At 37.3% G+C, this 20,346-nt stretch overlaps 1 protein-coding gene across 1 annotated transcript; it reads left to right on the forward strand.

The window, feature by feature from the left end:
- LOC139118550 (ATP-dependent DNA helicase RecQ-like) lies at nucleotides 1-3,358 on the forward strand. The gene is made up of 5 exons (XM_070681901.1): nucleotides 1-205; nucleotides 620-764; nucleotides 885-1,055; nucleotides 2,208-2,330; nucleotides 2,913-3,358. Exons 1-5 carry the CDS (start codon nucleotides 58-60, stop codon nucleotides 3,316-3,318), a joined length of 993 nt encoding a protein of 330 aa, XP_070538002.1. The 5' UTR covers nucleotides 1-57; the 3' UTR covers nucleotides 3,319-3,358.
- The last annotated feature ends 16,988 nt before the right edge of the window (nucleotides 3,359-20,346 follow it).

A 20,346-nucleotide genomic window follows, 5' to 3' on the forward strand; every position in this document is an offset into this window, starting at 1 on the left:
ATCCTGTCAATTAACCATTCCTGGTTTAAGGTTCAATTGTTTTTGTATACTCAACAGATGAAACCAGAACTCAGGCAACATATTGGTTTAGTTGTATCCCCATTAAGAAGTCTCATGATAGATCAACAAAAGAGATGGACTGATCAAGGAATCAAATCTGGGTGCATTCTTAAGATGTCAGAGATGACATCAGACCAAATAGATGGTATGTCTTTGAAGCATGATAATATTTGCTGATTTACATATGAAAGTCTTGAACATTTCTGTCAGTCACACTAACACCTCCTGATCCTTAATAGGTAAACTATTGACCATTTGTCTATGGAAGCAACAAGTATTTTGAGGGTAAAACAATAACTATATAAAATCTGACTCCTTAAACCCATACCACATTTTCATAATAACTTTTCTTGTCAACAGATGTTAGATGATCATACACAGGTCAAAATTGCATGAATGACCACTGGCATGGTGCTCCAAAAATATAGTTTGGTCAAGAAAAATATTTCTGGTAATTCTCCTGTTAATTACTGGACATCTGTTCATAATTTTTGTACCTGTATCGGTTAGCACTGAAAGACTCTTTTGACTAATGGGTCAGAACTGCTTTTTTATTTAGACATCACTGGAGGAAAGTGTTCAGTTGTCTTCACATCACTAGAATTAATTTGCAGAGATCCATGGCGATCAATGTTGAGGAGTGACATATACAAGACCAGGCTATCATTTTTAGCTTGTGATGAAGCACACTGCATTATAGAATGGTAGGTATGATGATATGAATTATTACCATACTTCTGTATCTTATATGAATAGCAGTTAGAATATCATACATATTACGAATGTGCAGGTTACATTATACTTTAAATTTGCCTTCTCTACAGGGGTGACGACTTCAGACCTGAATACAAGCAAGTGTCAGTCTTGAGAAGCTTGATTACCTGTCCTGTTGTGATGTTGACTGCCACAGCGACTGAAGCAATGAGACACAAGATTCTTACAAATTTATTATTAAATGATTCAATGGTGAAAACAGTGGCTGTTATTCCTGATAGGTAAGAAAAAAATCCTGTAACTCTGTAAATCAATCAGGTGCCGCCAACTAGTAAATTCGCAAAATCATCACAAAACATGTTTTGAAGGCTGATACACCGATTTTTCGTATTTTTGACCTTGACCCAAATTTGGAGGGAAAGTAGAGCTGTTCGTAACTGCCCTCCACTGGCATACTCGGAAAATATGCCCTCCCACTGAATTTTGATGCCCGCTGCCCTCCAGTATCTATAATCTGCCCACTCCCTACTCCCACAACTTTTCACGCTCCCCTCTGCCCTCTCCCCACTACTGAAAATTTCCCATAGCCAACTAGATGCCTACTAGGCAACCCAGATCAACGCAAACCGTGGGAGCAGCTGGCAGTGTAGCTTGGAACATTGCTCCCCTCTACGTTAGGCGCTAAATCTCCCCTCAAGTTCTATCAACCACGCCGCTTTCCCCTCCCTCTACGTATCTTCCGGTACCCACTGTCAAAAATTTTCTCCCCGCCCACTGAAAATAGTGAAATTTCTTCCCCGCCCACAGTAAATATAGATTTTTTTCTCCCCGCCCGCTGATTAGTTTTGAAATTTGCCCGCCCACTGAAAAACTTCGCACGAACACCTTTTTGCACGAACAGCTTAGTTGGCGGCACCTGATCAATTGTGCAGTCTGTGTGGTTTTGCACAATGTTCACACATTAACAATAAGTGACCAATGTGATACCTGAATAATTTAATTGCATAACATGTCATCCTGGTGCATTTAAAAAAAGTCATGCAATAATGTAGCATGCTGAAGTGCCCCCTTTTGTGCTTGACAACACAGCCAGTGTATTGTAACAACTAGATTTCCATTCAATTTTCTATGATACTAATGCAGCTTAACATGCCATGTTTTCTGTGCTGTGTTGATAGTCTAAATGCTGGGTATTGCATTATAATGCAGGGATTAAAAAGTAACTATTGCTGATATGTTACAGAACTAAAATATAGATAAAAACATTAAGACACAGCTAATAAACCTTTTGTGCAATCAAAACAGTAAGCTACCATGCAGAAGAAGCACAGTATCATGGCTATGCTGGTGCCTCACAAACTCCTATATTAATTCTATTACTCTAGCCACTTGTCAAATGTTTTTGTGTTTCATTCCTCGCTCATATTTTTCAGACCTAACATATTTCTGCATTATAAAAGTGAGCCAGCCATGACGTATGAAAGAGAGCTCACCTGGGTCATTGATACCATTAAAAGGGATGGACAAAATGCAAAGAAAGTAATAATTTATTGCAGGTCAGTTTGTAAATGCCTATTATTTATGCCATGAAGTTTGATTTCTCATCCAACACTTAGTCCCAGTAAATTCTCATACACAAACAGTGGAAGCTTCCAGAGAGAAAAGTTACACTGATTTCTGCATGATTGCAAGACTGGTAATAAATTTAATCCCATTTTTGAAATAATGATATCCACATTTTCATGATATTTAAAAAGTTTCTGCCAATAACTTAAACACCATTGTGAATTTTAAAAATGCTTGTCAACACGCATTCTTAACAGATTGTTAAAGTTTAAGTAACTTTAAAAATTTTCATAACAACAACTGAAAGCTCAAAAAAAAAGTAGTAAAATTTTGCACCTGCAACAGTATGTGTCTGGAATGTTGCCAAGGTGACAGAAAACAGCATTCACTTCAATCCTTTAGGATGACAAGAAAAACCTTAACAAATAAAACAAAAGACATTACATAACTTAGTTGATTGTAAAACAATAGTGATCATGTTTTATCATTTTTATTGCCAATGACCAATCCCATCCACCATTTCCTGGCTCTTTGCCAACTTTAAATAGGTTTGTGTTTCTTTCTATCTTCAGGACCATCAAAGATGTTGCAGATATATATGAACACTTTATTTCTGAATTAGGGGAGCAAGCTTGGTCGGGTGAAAATAAATGTGTCAATAACCGACTGGTTGACATGTACCACTCTTCTGTAGATGAAGCAACTGAAAAAAGAATTGTAGAAGTATTCCCATCAGAGAATAGTGTCATAAAATGTCTCATTTCAACAGTTACCTTTGGAATGGGAATTCTAGTGAAGGACGTACCGGTAGACACTGTAATTCACTGGGGCATGAGCAAGTCCATTTTATTGTATTGGCAGGAGATTGGGAGATGTGGTAGAGATGGTAGGCAGGCTGAGGCTTATTTGTTTGCTACAAAGAGAAGCCTGGACAAACTCTTGCTTCTTCAGATAATTGTATACGGTACCATGTTTTAAAACACCTTGTTGTAACTGGTATGAACACCACTCCTTTAGACAAACTACCTGGATATAACGATACAGTAAATTCTAATGTAAGAAATTCATCAACATATGTTGATGTATACCTCTGCAAGTGTCTTTACAAAACCAATCCTCTTCTTCTCCAGGAAGAGTTTCTTCTGTCAGCATTAACACAGGGCAAATGGAACCAGCTGCCATATGTACATGCAGCATTACTGCACTGGATCATAGTGCCACCAACATCTGTAGGGTTGTTCACAGAACAAGTATGTGAACATTATGGGTATTTCACTCATTTAGAGTTTTAAATGTAAGTTTAGCTTTAACGTTTGGGTATTTATTTCAGTTTATTTCTAAATGTTCTGTGTATCAACTGCATTTTCATGCTTGGATTCCATAAACCGTGAAGTATTTCATGTTCGTCACATCCTATGAGTGTACAATCAGCAATGCTACTGTTAAAAATGGAAACAAAGTCCAGACGTTATGTATCAATGGTCTGAGTATAAAATTGTTTTGACATGTTTAGTTGTGAGCAGTTAGCATGCTTTATGGAGCAGATAAAATAAATTGTGTTGACATTTGTAGTTATTATATACTGACAAAATTGGCAAAGTTACAGCTACTGACCCTTTAAAAGTACTAGATTTTTTATATGTGATGCACATGCAAATCTTAATGTCATAACCTTCTGCACAAAAACAGTATTGGTATTCTTCATCACGATCTCCATCAGTACCAATTGCCATTGGCATCTCTACCTCCACCACCACCATCACCATCTCCACTACCATCACCATCTCCACCACCATCATAATTTCCACCACCACCATCACCATCTCCACCCCATCACCATCTCTACCAACACCACCATCACTATCTGCATCTCCTTCAACATCTCTTATGATTTCATGCAAATCATTTATGTTCACTTCATGCCAAACCTCCTTAACGATGTCTCTACGCACAGTAGTAATATACTCAAGCCGTGCATCAAGTGGTTGATCATACACAGAATTCAATGGCTGACTGTCCATGGCTCCCATGTTGAGTTTTCTCATTGTTACAAGACATATAAACCTTCCGTGACAAACTTCAAGAAGTCAGTCACATGGTTAAAACTCGTCATCACATTCTTGGTGACTGCTCTGTGGTTGAACATGTTTTAACATGCACTAGTGTTCCACGGTCTGCAGCACTTCTACCACTATAGAATTCATCTATCAACAACATTTTCATGTATATCATGAAGCGTTAATTTACATAATAATCATTTATACTGTAACTGATAATTTTTTTCTATTCATAAGATGTTAACATTTTCTGTTCACATGGTTACATGCTCATGCAAGCAAATATTCCAACCTAAATAATTAGTATTCAAATTTTGATAGTAGTTTTATTATGCAACCCTACAAGCAAACCCATACACTTCTCCTACAATCCTTACATACCTGTACAAATATTCCCCTTTTGTGGAACTCCTGAGAAACTGGTTCAAGGCCACGCAGCCGTTCCCTTTCAGTTGTGCACGCAGCCCTAGCTCTTTGGGCATCTACATGTCTTTCCACAGACAAGCCATCTCCCTGACACATTACAATGTGATATCCCATGTCGTTAGCATTATTGCTCTTACTGGGCACATATTGATGCAACCAATCCAGTATTGAAATGACACCTTGTAGAGATGCTGGGTTTTCCTCCACTACACCAAGATTAACCTTAATTGAGGAATAATGTCACAAATATTTTTAATAATCATGCTAAGGCAATTTAAAAAATAACAGAAGATGGAAACTAAGCTTATTATGTATGTAATTTTGACACTGGCTCATATGTTGACTGAGAACTTGGAAAAGATTGTGTTGATAACCAATATGGAATACAAATATCAAATTGATATGTTAAGTAATTGCAACTAGTACATTGTGACATTTGCTATATTTTCCTATGAAGTACATAGCAAATGTCAGTCTGAAGAAACATATTCACTTACAAGTTCACTTTTCTTGGCTGACTCAGTAGAAAATTGGTGTTGTATATGTGATATAATACAATTAGAGTAGTAGGTCTTGAAATGGTTCAAATGGGTGCATATGATACGGGACACAAGAATTTCCATCCTCCTCCTCAGATTATCGTAAGTTTGTCAAGTTGGAAGGAAACTTGCCGAAGGAATTTCTGACGCCCTCTTTGTGTTTTGGCCATCCATGTTTCTGAATGAGATCCGATTCTTGGCAGCATAGGCCATTGCCCACAGCATCATCTTGTTTTGATGAGTTGTTGATTGATGTCTAGCAGTCGTTTCGATTTGTACATTGTCCCAAGCAAGGGAAAACCCTGGATCTATGGGCATAAAAATAAACAATGCTATCCTGGGTTTATACTTGAAGCAAGGGTAATAGTGTTCTTTCTTCCTATACCATTAGGACAAATGAAAACTGCATTGTTTCAGGTAGGCCCTTTACAACAAGTCTGATAGACTAAGCTTCCATAGAAAATCTGTTGCTTGGTGTAAATTTAAACAAAAAATAATTCATATGAAGTTGTTAGCCAATCAAATCTACATTTTGTCTTTCTGTATTCTCTGAGGTTTAAAGTAAGAAGCTCTTGTGTTTAATTTTGATTTCAATCTTGACATGCAGAAGAGAAATTGCACATAAGTCCCTAGTTACAGTGCCTGTATATGACCAATCTCTGTATGGGAGCTGCATTGGTTGTATAGACAAGAGATGTATCATTGTTAACTGGGTTGAAATGAAAGAAACTTAATTTTCTTGACATTTATGAAATGATAAAAATCTTGGTTCCAGCAGACAAAAATTTACATCCAAAAACAAATCAACATTAACTTACTCTTTTCTTCCAGCACAGGTGCATTGCCAGAATCTGCAATCTCTGTGTGTTCGTCAGAGTCGGCAGTATTTGTAAAACAACGTCTTGCTGCAGATCTTTGCCTTTCTGGTGACACTTCACACCTATCCTAGAATATGTGTAGTAAATACATGACAATTACTTTTATGATTCAAATTATCTCTACATGATCATACAAACTTCATGAACTTAATTCAAATTTTGAATATTTTTCTGTTTTCCTGAAATCATATTGTATTGATTGTTAAGTTCAATTAAAAGTGCCAACCAATCACCAAACTAAATTGTACTGCCATTCTGGTGGCCTATGAAAAACTAGGGGCAGTAGCTCAAACATTTTGATGCTGTTTCAAGTGTTTTGTTCTGTGCATTTATGTTCTTGTCCAACTCCCTGACAAGTGGAAATGTCCAGTATTCACCTTATCAACATAGGCTGTATATGTATCATAAAGATTGTTTTTGTGGACAAATTAAGTATTATTACAACTAAAATTAAAATGTAAATAGTAGCAGTATGCTTTATACGTACACACCCTGTATTCAAAAGCTGAACACAAGACAATTCAAAATGTCTATGGGAATTATTAAGAAATTGAAGTAATCAAAATTCATAATCTACTTTCTCAGGCAGGATGAGTCTATAGTAAGTTCAAACAAGGTGCTAAATAATAATTTTAACCCTCTGAGCACCAAAGTAAATTTTAGCTGCCTTTATAAACTACGTAATCTCATTTTTTCAGATTTTTGCCAAATTGTGATAAAAAGAATGTGAAAGGTGATGTCCATTTGGCATAAAATTATCAAATATTACAGAAAAATATAAAAAAATTTGCAAAATGTAGCACTAAAACTTTTTGGGGGGGGGGGGGATTACAGCAGTCATATACTTCTGGTCATTTACATGAGATAATTGTACATATAGTTACATAAAGTCAGAGTATATACTTACAGTCACAGTTCCCTCAGATTCAATTTCATGTTTCCATTCATATATTTTTTCATCATGGGCAGTTCTTAAATGATCGACAACTTTTCTTGCACCAGCCTTTGTGAAGCACACACCAAGTTTATTGAAACAGTGGAAAAGCTGCGTAATAATTAAAGGAAAACAGTCAAACATTCACTAACCGTTACATTTGGTTGTGTTTCTGTATTTTAGTTCTATACATCTACAAAACTTTCTTGCTCATCTTCCTATATGGTCACCTACTTGCTGAAATCAGTGATACAGGTGTTACGTCTAAAACGTGTAAAAAATGAACTAAAATGAAGCCTAAATCACAATTATGAAAATGATGACAAAAATAGGCCATTAGGCCTTGAAATCTCACTTTTACATACTCAAAGATGGTAGATATTATTAAGTTTTGTCATCATAACATTTATGTGTATATCCCTTTTCACTACATGAATTCTTCCACATTAGTAAAGCATTAGCTCCTGCCAAAAATTGCACTTCTGAGGAGCCCTTGCATACAGCAGGTTCATAAGCAAATATCCAAACTTTGCTTTTGTCATAGTTTGCCTTCCAGGTGGTCTCCTGTATAAGATTGATTGTAGAGGTTAAATATATAAATAAGAATCACACTCAACCTACATTCTGTACTTGTATATGACACATATACTTTAAAAATTTAGTATATTATACGTCTCCAAGAAGTGTAAGAGAACAGGTCCGCAGCACAAGAGAATTAAGTGGTGCCCTCAAAGAAAGGACATCAACAAAAATGTGATTGCCACGTTATCCTTCCTCACGTGAATTATGGTCTACGTTGTGCTTTTGATGCAATTTAAAACTGGAGTGTATATGACCAATTTCTTTCTCAATCACAAAGCACTATTAGTTGTATACTTTCCACTCACATTTTGCCAGTTGTTTTCATTGTCATTGCCTTCACAATGTTAACTGTAGCTGGGATTTTTTTGTCCATGTGATTTATTGCCTCATCCCAACAGAAAGATGATAAAGACTCCAATGTGACCTTCTTGCTGGACATATTGTCCTTTTTGATGTATGATCCCACTTTCTTTGTAACAATCTTGCAAGCAGCTTTTACAATAGCCTTCTTGCGGCGCTACTTCTTCGCCAAGGTGCTGAAGGCCAGATAGTATTTGACTGGTGAAGTAATTTAATTGCAGATTTTCTAAATTTTTTTTACCTAGAAATAATAAGCAGGAATGTTAAATTTACCTTTTCGTGATGAAGTACTCAAAGTTTGAAAAAAAATAAACCATGCAATATTCAAACTTCACAGCTCAAATTGATATCAATTAAAACAAGGCAGTATTGCTGAAGGCAATGAGTACTTGGGCCGTGATAGAGTAATTTTGAGGACAATATATACTACTATTCAAATATGGTCTTGAATTTCCTCCTGTCAATTAGGCATTTGATTAACTGGTTATTAAACGAAGCAATGGCATGACAACGGCAAAATATGTCTAGCAACTTTTGTGGAGTTTGAGGCAGGGGTTCTTTATTTATAGTGAAAATTGCTTAAACTCCTTAAATATTCAAATTACAGCAAATTTCTTTTGTTCTCGATGGTAGATGTCTAATATTTAGATGGGCATATTTAGATTTCTACCCTATAGTTATCCCTATATACCAAAAATCGGACATCCAGCTCTATTGGCTTGCTCAGAATTAGATATGCGCATAATTAATGAGGTACAATATGTGGTGTCATGAGGTGTCCCATCATACCAAATATGAAGGGTGTAGCACTTGTGGTTACTGAGTTGTGGACAAATATATCTATTTGAGGTCAAAGGTCATTGAGGTCACGTGACATTTTGTCAAAATAATTGTATTGCTAAGTTATTCCTATATACCAAAAATCAGACCTCTAGCTCTATTGGCTCGCTCGCTTGAAAAACATCTCATAAACCTGGCCATATGGGCAACTGTGTATGGGCAGCTGGATACTTGACTTCCCGAGAAGGCGAGCTGTCACGTTCAAGCTCAGGATTATTTGTCGATCAAATTTCAGTAAATTTACCTTACCTAGATGAAATTTTGTCTATAGGCTGAAATTTCGCCGAATTTGACGAAATTGCATCGATTTTTCAGGTTCATATCCGACATTTTTGAGTTTTGAGTGCAGACAGAAATAAGTTTTGAGGCAACATGGCTGCGACCCCATGTTGACCCCGGTATCTGCTAAAGTGCGGGTTGCGGGCTGCGGGTTTTTAGAATTATGGCTAGATTTCTAGTATATGTAATATGGCATTTAGTATATAAGAAATAAAACCTTTAGAATGTGTCTATTATCAATAATGATGATCAGGTCTATCGTACAGTATCCCTTTTCCTGCGAAGTCCATATTTCACCATCAGGTCAAGATGGTTAAAACCCGGGGTTAAAATTAATGAAACACTACTATATGGTGTATTTTAACGTAATACTGTATATTTGAAGGCTGTTGAAACATCAATGCTGTAAACTTGATTTTTGGACTAAAGATGCTATAACAGACCAAACCAAATGGGTGAAAATACGTCATGTTTCTGAAAAAAAATCAAAATCTGCTAAACTAAAAGCGGCGATTCCGAGGACCAATTTATTTATTCCGAGCTGCCTGGCCATTACAAATAATTAGGGATCTGAATCACTTTTCTTTCTTGCCATGGATGTGAGTGAGAAATATACGTAATACCAGACTGACAAAAAAAAAATCGCGCCTCGGAAATGTCGCCACTTATCGCGGAATGAAAATTGTTACATTTCTAGTATCAGGCCATAGGAAGTAAATTCTCTGTAATGCATCCATTCACAATTCGGTTCCAGGGCAACTCATACAGAAAATTAAACAATGCCTAGTTAAATGCAATGCATAAGGAAAGATTTGACTTAAAAAAGCGTAGAAGTGATGTGTATTGTAATGCCGTGTATTTTTCATGAAATCTTTAAAAAGAAAAAGACGTACAACAAAGGACTTAGTTTACTTTGCCGTTTCGGTTCAAGCGAGGTCGCGACCTCAGAGAACGACATTCTGCTAACATTTTACGCGAGAATTTCAGTGGGAAAAACACGCCGGTGCGTTGCCTTATTTTCAGGAATCGATCTAATAGGATAATTTTTGGATGAGTTTGTGTTCTGCAGCTCTCAATAATTTGTCTCCTAATATCATGACCGTATGACTTGCACCTGCAGTATGATAGTCGCTCCATGCCGGTATGCCCCCTTCAAGCATTTGATCCAGCGTGACTTTGAAAAGTTTCCTAGGACTATAATCGTGTTCACCACAATAAAATTATTTGAAACGGCGTTGAAAACGATTTTGAAAATTGTGCTTTTATCGGCGGTTGAACTAATCTGAAGTGTGAGAAGGGCGAAAATGATATAAAAACACACATTTTTTCATGCCCGCAACCCGCAAAATAGCGCATCCGGTTGACCCTGCCTAGCCCTGCGTACGATGCTATGTGCTACAGCTAACACGCATCGTACGCAGGGCTACCGAGAGAGTTGCCGACATCGACGGTTATTTACGAGAAGTGAATAAAAGACTGTCATTTTTGGAAGCGATCGAGTAGCTGAGGTAGGCTGGGATACGACTTGGGCCCAAGAACGCTGAATTTCGACAGTAATTTGGCTTTTTACGTGAAGTCCAAAATGGATTTGAAGTCACCGACCTACGTACGGGTCTTTGCAGGACTGTGAGCGGGGCGATTAGCTGTAGCGGAACACAGCATCGTACGCAGGGCTAGTTGACCCCAAGTGAAAATGTGTTCGCGATCAAATCTTCTATATTTTTTTCAGAATTTTCGACAAAATCATTGCTTCTTAAATCTTTTGTAAAATATAAAATACTAAAATAAAAATGCGATGTGCCATGTCTCCAGATTTCTAAAACACATCGTTCGTTGACCGTTCGACGGAATACTCATTTCGCAAACTTGTGACGCAGTTGAAATTCAATACTGACCGCCAAGCAATCTTAATGAGACGAGATCATTCTAGACCCCGCTTCTAGACATCCTCCAAATTATCCAACCATTCGCGTTAGAGTTCAGCTCGCTTAGAGTATCATAACATTCTTCGGCCTTCGTTTAGATCGACCCTAATCTCTCCCATTTAGGAAATAAATACACAAGCTACCTCGACAAAACTTCGTGCACCATCCAGGACCAAACGCACTACAAATCTGTCTTGACGTCATCATCTCCTTACATGGTAATCGGCATACCGTATTTTTAGCAAAGGAGACACAGAATACGTCGGAGTATTCAGTTTCAAAACGTATTACATTGTGTGATGTTGTCAAAAAAAGGTAATGTTACTGCAGTGGTATAAATTACAAAACACAAAAGTTCAAATCAGTTTATTTTGGACTGGCTTTACCCAACATTTCATATTGTTTCTTATGCCAGATTTGACCACGTACTTACTGGCGACCCCTTTACATGCAAATTTTGTGTCAAATGGTGTGTTCTCCTGGAAAAACAAACGTACGATTTCTATATGAAGGAGGCGAAATTTGCCCTCAAAACTCGAAACCACCCCTTTATGGGTGTACCTAGCTATTTTGAACGAGCTTCTCGAATCTGCAGCTCTATTTCGAAATGATGGTCTGGTTTCTCAGCTCAAGGATAAGTGTTCTCCATCGCTGTGGGCATTACTATTCTCAACTGGGGGTACAGTTTCCAGTCGTAATGTTTTTCATTGTGTCCGGGATATAAAACCTTTCCTTTTCAAACTTTCACTTTGATTAACACTAGTCCACATCTTGTCAGTGATTAAACATGTTTCAAGTTTAAATGTTAAATTCTGGTCTCGAGCCCTCCTGTTCGACCAAACTGAAATTACCCCTCCCACTTTGGCTCGTCCAGTGGGTGTAGCAAGGGTCGTGCCATCGCTTAGGAAACGGAGGGTGCATTAATTGTTGCATTTCGATGCACATTTTGATTATATTCAGAAGATTTTGTGGCAAAAACTCAGATAGAGAAGCATTTATATTCACATCTCACTTATTCATGACTGGCTGAGAGCAGCACTTCCATTAAGTTAGCATCATTACGCCATTTATTATGCCAAGAAAGATGAAGCCAAGACATTTTGCCCTCCCTGGTCTCAGCAAGAAATGGTTATACCTTACAGAGTTTTTTCCACGGAATGAAAACAAATGTACTTGGGCTGAGGCCCAAGTACAATAACCCAAAAAGTAATTTAAAAAAATTGCAAATCTTTCAGATAACTAGTACATGTTTTTAGGTATTATCATCATTCTAGAAACTTACCGTCGGAATTCTTGCTTTTAATGCTCTCTCAGCTAGGCGACTGATGCCGTATGTTGTGGGTTCGAATCCGATTGAAAACTATCCGTATTTTAATCCCACGGTACCTGGTGTACCAAGTTTCCTCTTCTTTCTTGTAGTGGAGATTTGATGGGTGGCATTTCTTGGACAAAAAGCTGTCACTGCTTCTAATGGTCAAAAAACTGTTGACCACTTTTAACATATTTCAATTTGTCTGATGCAGTTTGCTAAAAATGCTGCACAATTTAAAACATAAATATCGATTTTTTGATGGTGATAACTTGATGTTATACTCATATTCGAGTACTTCTACGGCTGTTGCACTTGAATGGGATAATTTAGCCCCAACAGATTTTCTTTTAAAGCTTTTTTGCTCTTTGTGACGCACAAAGTTCCCTGCACAATTTAAACATGTGTCTTCCATCGTGAATTACAAAATGTAAATGGAAGTGGCAATAAAGGATGATGGAAGATTTTCACATTCCTTCTTATTAGAGAATAAGGGCGCCATTGTCTTACTTTAATTAATTAATGAGTTTATTTCTGGTATCATCACTTATCTCTGAACATGCTGAACATAAACTCAACAGCGGAATGTTTGGAATGCAATAGAATTTCTACAACAATAAAGTCAGAAAAATATCATACCTTAAATGCGAAAAGCTTCCATGTAACGATTTATTTTATTTTGTTTTATTTTTAAAGCTTATACAAGGAGAGTCATTGAACTGAAACGGTTTCCATGGACAAACGCAAAATATCCAGCAGCAAAGTTCGCAGTCTTTTAGCTTTCGCGCAATGTTTGCTGGGTAATCTCGCATTGCAAGAATAACAATGGCGGCTCACATCTACTATGGCGCGTAATCAAGGCCAATATTCGAACTCCCCATTTTCAACTATACAACTCGACATTCAACATTCAAACTCCCCATTTTCAACTATACAACTCGACATTCAACATTCAAACTCCCCATTTTCAACTATAAGCTTACAAGTCAACATTCAACTATCGAACTCAACATTTGGGATTGCTATTCCCCATTATCAACTTTCGAACTCCACATTTTCAACTCTCGAACTCAACATTTAGGATTCGTATTCTCCCTAGGCATCCCTAACTTGCTTCATTGTAGTTACCCACGTTTTTCCTCCTGGGCTATACTACGTCATAGATACGTCACATGACGTTTCGGAGTTTTAGAGTTATTCCTATGTGATGTTCTAGAGGGTCCAAAAATATGGACCGGAAACACTTGTGATGCTATCAAGATTTACCGCCGACCTCTGCCATCACTTTGGCCTAATTCGGTCGCTATCATGTCGTCTAATCAAGAGCATGCATGCGTGGCTCGCCATGGCTATTTTAAACGGAGTGTCTATTGACACCCGGGTGTCAATAGCCAGGAGCTGCCCTATATGGCTATTGACACCCCTCGGCCCGCGACCCTAGTCGAATAACTTCAAAACGGAGCTAAGTTACGTCGTCCATTTCTTGTTTCAGGCAAGTTAATGCCCACTTTTTTGCTGTCGTGGGTACAGCTTAATGGGGTAAAGTAACTGTGTAATGTTGTAGAATCATATCGACAGCTCGGGGTCAATAATTTTATCGCGGGCGAAGCTTGTCGAACAACATTGACCCGAGTTGCGGAACCTTTTAAAAAACATGCGGACATACTAAACACCGACAAGCACCGACAAGCACCGACAACAGACCGACAAGGACCGACAAGTGACCGACAAGTTGAATTAAAACCATTCTTTTTCGATGTTTTGGTTTTAAAATGTCATTCTCTACTATTTTGGTGAATATAAACGCAATTGACAACGGCATTGAAGAAAGAGAACGATTGGCCGACAAGGAAATCGCGTATTGAAGTAGCTGTATTGGCCTTATTGGACCGACAAGTTGCCGAAAAGTTGAATTTAAACAATTCTTTTCGATGTTTTGGTTTTAAAATGTCATTTTCTACTGTTTTTGTGAATATTTACTCAAGTGACCGAACTGAATTAACGAAACTAAACGAAATATTGGCCGACAAGTAAATCGCGTATTGAAGCAGGTCTATTGGCCATACTAACAAGGACCGACAAGTGATCGATAAGGTGGATAATTATCATTCTTTTTCGATGTTTCATGGCTTCAAAATGTCATTTTCTACTATTTGGTGAATATTAACACAATCGACTGAACAGAACGAAGAAACTGTACGAAATATTGGCCGACAATGAAATCGTATCTTGAAGCAAGGTGTCACATATGCCGGAAACCAAAAAAAAAAAATTAAACTTGTCAATGACTTCGGTCACCTGTCGGTTTCTTTCTTTATACTTTTAGTTGTCGTAGCTTCAGATCTCTTTGTCGCTGTATTTTGATTTGAAACTTCTTTTATTTCGAAACTGTATATATTTTACAAAGATAGTAGAAAGTAGAAAGTAGTGTTTGAATGGCGGAAAGTTCGAAAAATCGTTTTTAGCTACTATAGACTATAGTCTATAGAAGCTATGGGATGGGTATCCGTCCGGCGTCCGTCGTCAGTCTGTATGTATGTATGTATGTATGTATGTATGTATGTATGTATGTCCGTTTGTGAGGCGTCCGTCCACTCAAATATCTTGAGAACCGCAGTACTTACTGATTTGATATTTGTTGTGTAGATGAAAAATATGATTTTGAGAAACTAATTTTTTTAATTTTTTGATATTGTTGAAAATAGGCAAATTAATGCCAAAAAAGGTGTTTTTGGTAAAAAATCTTCTTCTTCATAACCGCTGGTCAGACAGCTTTGTTATTTGGTATACAGGTCCCTAGGGTAACCCAACTTAGATTTGTTCAAATTGTGATGAAATATGCAAATGTGTATTTTTAAGGAATTTTTTTGTCATTTTTGGTCAAAATTTGACTTACATTGTATGTAATTCTTGTACTGTATAAACCCTATCAATTCACCCAGAAAAAAAAAATAATTAATATGATTTTAAATAATTGAATAATTAGGAAATCATCAAAGCCAAAATAATTTTTGTGTAGAATTATCAGAAAGTTCAACTTTTTTGACAGTTCATAGTGAAATGCTTACCATCTTGGAGGATTAAAACATGTAAAGGCAACTTTCCTGAATCCCAACTTTGACATATTCTGAACCGTCATTTATTGTGCCCTGTATGTTATCTAAAAGAAATTGCTCAAAATAGTCAAAGATAGAGATAGAGATAGAGAAAGTTCTAATTTCCATTTATGGTTGACTTGGTAAGGATAAAATAAAATTACTTTTTGAGGAAAAAAATAGAGTGGTCAATTAAAAGAGTGGTCAAAGTGATAGGGTTTTTATGGTAAAGCTTGGCTGTAAGATTCCTCATGTGCTATTTATAGCAATTATGCAATCTGTGTAAACAGTGCAATGAAAGTTACATGATTCCTTATAATGCTTTTGATGACCTTGAACTTCTTAAGTTTCAAACCTTTGTCTCTTCAGTGTGCTTTCTCTGAGTATGTACAGTCTCAACTTATTCAACAGAACTCACTACAATGTTAATCAAAGATATCCACCTTCTTCATCAATACATGTGTCACAAAAGGTATTCTCTACAATACACAGCAGAGCTCTGTCAACTGTTGAGTTGCTTGTTAGTCCCCACGGACACCGTCCGGGGGGACTTATAGGTTTGGTCATGTCCGTGCGTGTGTCGTGTGCGTCCGTGTGTGCGTCGTGCGTGCGTCCGTCCGTCCGTTCACGCAGATATCTCAGAGATGCAAGGAGCGATTTCATTCAAACTTGGTACAAGGATTACTTCATATGTCATACAGATGCACGTCGATTTGTTTTGTGATACGATCCAATATGGCCGCCAGGCGGCCATTTTATTACGATTTTTTCATGTACAGAGCAATAACTCAGACATGTTTCAACGGATTTTATTCAAAGTTGGTACAAGGAGATTGACTAATGTCATACATATGCATGTCAATTTGTTATGTGATACGATCCAATATGGCTGCCTTGCGGCCATTTTATTACGATTTTTTCATGTTCGAGGGCCATAATACTCTTAGGCATATCTTAACCGATTTTATTCAAAGTTGGTACAAGGACATTAACCTATGTCATACATATGTATGTCAATTGTTTGTGATATGATCCAATATGGCTGCATGGCGCCATTTTGTTACAATTTTTTCGTGTCCTTAGCCAAAACTTGGGCATGTCTCAATTAATGAAGAGGACTCTATCCTCTTAGGACATGTAATCAAAGTACCCATTAACAAGTGGGGACTGTGTCATCAACGATGACTTGTTTTTTCAAAACCGCTGGTCAGACAGCTTTAACATTTGGTTTACAAGTCCCTAGGATGACCTATTAAAGTGAGATAATTTCATACAGTCAGGAAATACTTAATTTTGTATCCATGTCTATTGTAGCTTCAGGGACTTTGGCCCTATGTTTATTTTAACTTGTCGATGAGTTTTTGGTCACTTGTCGGTCCTTCTTGACTTCATCTCTAAAGTTGAAAGTGAACTAAATGCGTCCATTATATAGACGATGTCGGGTCTCCGTCGTCCGAGGATTGGTTTAGTCTATCTAGTTGATTCAGTTACATTCTAGCGAATGTATGTCGGAGGAGGCAAATTAAGACTCAGTTTATGGTAGATAGATAGGAAGTCTATCGTTATAGGAGTGTGTTGTGATTGGTCGGTTATCACATTAAGGCTCTATGTGATTGGTTGTTATTTCAAGCGATTTGATTGGTTGGAGTGTCGGATCCGATGATCCTGATTTTTTTTAGTCATAAGGAAAGAGAGGTGACTGGGGTTTTACATAGCCATAGCTTTTTTTCCCGCCACTTTTTTGTATTGTTGTAATGATGGTTTGTTATTGCTTTCGTGATGATAGATGAGGGATACTGAAGGGTATTCTCGGGTTTGCCCACTTTCGACTTAACTAGGCAGAAATAAGTAGTAAAATCGAATGTAAAAATGTGAAAGAGGCTCCCCACCTAACTATCCAAAATTTTTTTGTGTCAAGTTTGTGTTTGATTCGTTTCGAACAGTCTTTCTTATTTGGTATTGAGAGTCCTATGCAAAGGACTTTAAAATGTGACCAAGCTATGCAGCAGGAGCCAATTGAAATAATATTCATCAGCATAAGATACAAAAATGCCACAAATATTTTATATGGAATGTTTTTTCTTAAACATCGAATACTGTGAACTTTTAAATGAGATGTGCAGTACAATTGTTTGCCTACATCTTCCAAATTATATCAAAACTATCGACACACGGTTCCCTAAGCTATTCAAAGCTATTTACCCCGTTTAACAATGTGAGTACACTCTCCCTTTTTACAGTGAGCTCACTCCTGTTTTATTCGTTGTCAATCATACATACTATTTCAATACATTCCTGATGTGAAAAATGGAGCTAGTACAGAATATGGCAGTCTACATGAGGGATTATGATAACATTCATTATCTATGCAGGCACCAATGATGTGAAGAATATCATAGTTTACCATAATGTTTTGGTAGGAAACAAATACAACTTTATCCGAACCGTGGTTTTGTACAGAATTTAAAATGGCAATAAATGAAAGAAAGAAATCAAGCAGGAAACAGACAAGTGGGTGAAGGAAAGAATGGGGGAAAAATATTAAACAACTACATAAGTAAGGTGATACCAGAAATCTCAATAATTATAGAGGTATTTTTATTGGGCTAAATTATTGGAAAAATGTACAATAGAATCATACAAAAAGAGGTAACAAATTTAGTTGAATTAAATATTTTGGTGAAATTCAAAGATTTTTGAAAAATGGGCGAACCATTGGTCAAATTTTCATTTGCTTTTTTAGACTTTTGGAAAGCTTATGACAGCTTTTGGAGAGGTGGTTTGGTACAAATTGTAGAACAATGGAATCAAAGGGAAGTTGTGGCGTGTGATTAAAAACATACATAAGGTCATATTGAAAGTAAACTGTCTTTTGATGACATTGAAAGAATTTTGACCAAAATGAGGGTGTCAAGATGTGTTTAAGCCCCAATTTTAGTTGCAGTATTAGTGTACATCAATAAATTCAAGAAGCTGCTTAATGAATCACTGCTTGGGGTATACTTTAATTCAGAACTCATAAGTGGCCTGTTTTTTTGCTGATAATGTAGTCCTTATGGCACCAAATGAAAAACAAATGAAGTCTATGCTATGCATTGCTAATAAGTATTGTGAACTACGGAAAATGTCAATTAATGAAGAGAAGTCTAAAAGTTTAATAGTAAATAAGAAAGTTGAAAAATACAATAAATGGACGATCGGTGAAGTTAAAAATAAATAATCATCAGTGATAAGTATCTAGGCTAATGGACGTCACGTAATCTCTCTCACCATACTCATTTTATGGAAATAAGATCAAAATTTGACAGTTTGTTTCCTCCCATGAAAGCAATCTTTGGAAATCTTGCAAACATTAAAGGAACTGATTATGATTTGACATTATGGAATCATATTATACGTCAGAGCAAAAATATGCGGGGAAAAATGTTGATACTTAGAAAGTCTTCAAAGAATGCAACGATTAGTGGGTAAATTCATCCTAAAAGCATGCAGCTATACATCAAATGAAGCAATTCTTGGTGAGCTTGGTTTGCAGTACTATAAGAAGTAGACTTGATATCATGAAACTTAAATAGTGAAGATTATTGTACATGGCCCATTGGTGTAGACCTATATGTTGTTCAGAATAACTAAGCTAAGTTTGACTGAATTTGGAGGCCGACTGGCGAAAAAACGGGAGGGGTGTCAATAGCCAAATAGAGGGCCGGCGGCTATTGACACCCATTGGTACCCGCCTGCAGTAGCACTATCGGACCTCAAAATGCTGACCAAAGAAGCTTTTTCGAAGGATTTTTTTGGATTTCTATTGAGAATATATGTTGATCAGAATAACTGAGCTGAGTTTGGTTGAATTTGGAGGCCGACTGGCGAAAAAACGGGAGGGGTGTCAATAGCCAAATAGAGGGCCGGTTGGCTATTGACACCCATTGGTAGAGGCCGCCTGCAGTAGCGCTATCGGACCGCAAAATGACGACCAAAGAAGCTTTTTCGAAGGATTTTTTTGGATTTCTATTAAGAATATATGTTGTTCAGAATAACTAAGCTAAGTTTGGCTGAATTTGGAGGCCGACTGGCGAAATAAACGAGAGGGTGTCAATAGCCAAATAGAGGGCCGGTTGGCTATTGACACCCATTGGTATAGGCCGCCTGCAGTAGCACTATGGGACCGCAAAATGACGACCAAAGAAGCTTTTTCGAAGGATTTTTTTGGATTTCTATTAAGAATATATGTTGTTCAGAATAACTAAGCTAAGTTTGGCTGAATTTGGAGGCCGACTGGCGAAATAAACGGGAGGGGTGTCAATAGCCAAATAGAGGGCCGGTTGGCTATTGACACCCATTGGTATAGGCCGCCTGCAGTAGCACTATGGGACCGCAAAATGACGACCAAAGAAGCTTTTTCGAAGGATTTTTTTGGATTTCTATTAAGAATATATGTTGTTCAGAATAACTAAGCTGAGTTTGGTTGAATTTGGAGGCCGACTGGCGAAATAAACGAGAGGGTGTCAATAGCCAAATAGAGGCCGGTTGGCTATTGACACCCATTGGCATAGGCCGCCTGCAGTAGCACTATGGGACCGCAAAATGACAACCAAAGAAGCTTTTTCGAAGGATTTTTTGGGATTTCTATTAAGAATATATGTTGTTCAGAATAACTAAGCTAAGTTTGGTTGAATTTGGAGGCCTACTGGCGAAATAAACGAGAGGGTGTCAATAGCCAAATAGAGGCCCGGTTGGCTATTGACACCCATTGGCATAGGCCGCCTGCAGTTGCACTATGGG

Source organism: Ptychodera flava, chromosome 19 (genome assembly GCF_041260155.1).
Source record: "Ptychodera flava strain L36383 chromosome 19, AS_Pfla_20210202, whole genome shotgun sequence".
NCBI classification, from domain to species: Eukaryota; Metazoa; Hemichordata; class Enteropneusta; family Ptychoderidae; genus Ptychodera; species Ptychodera flava.

What these genes read in the sequence shown, in the direction of transcription:
- LOC139118550 (XM_070681901.1), top strand. Translation starts at nt 58, where the DNA reads ATGAAACCAGAACTCAGGCAACATATTGGTTTAGTTGTATCCCCATTA. An exon ending in GCACACTGCATTATAGAATG is followed by an intron (nt 765 to 884) that starts GTAGGTATGATG and finishes CCTTCTCTACAG; the next exon opens with GGGTGACGACTTCAGACCTG. An exon ending in AAAGTAATAATTTATTGCAG is followed by an intron (nt 2,331 to 2,912) that starts GTCAGTTTGTAA and finishes TTCTATCTTCAG; the next exon opens with GACCATCAAAGATGTTGCAG.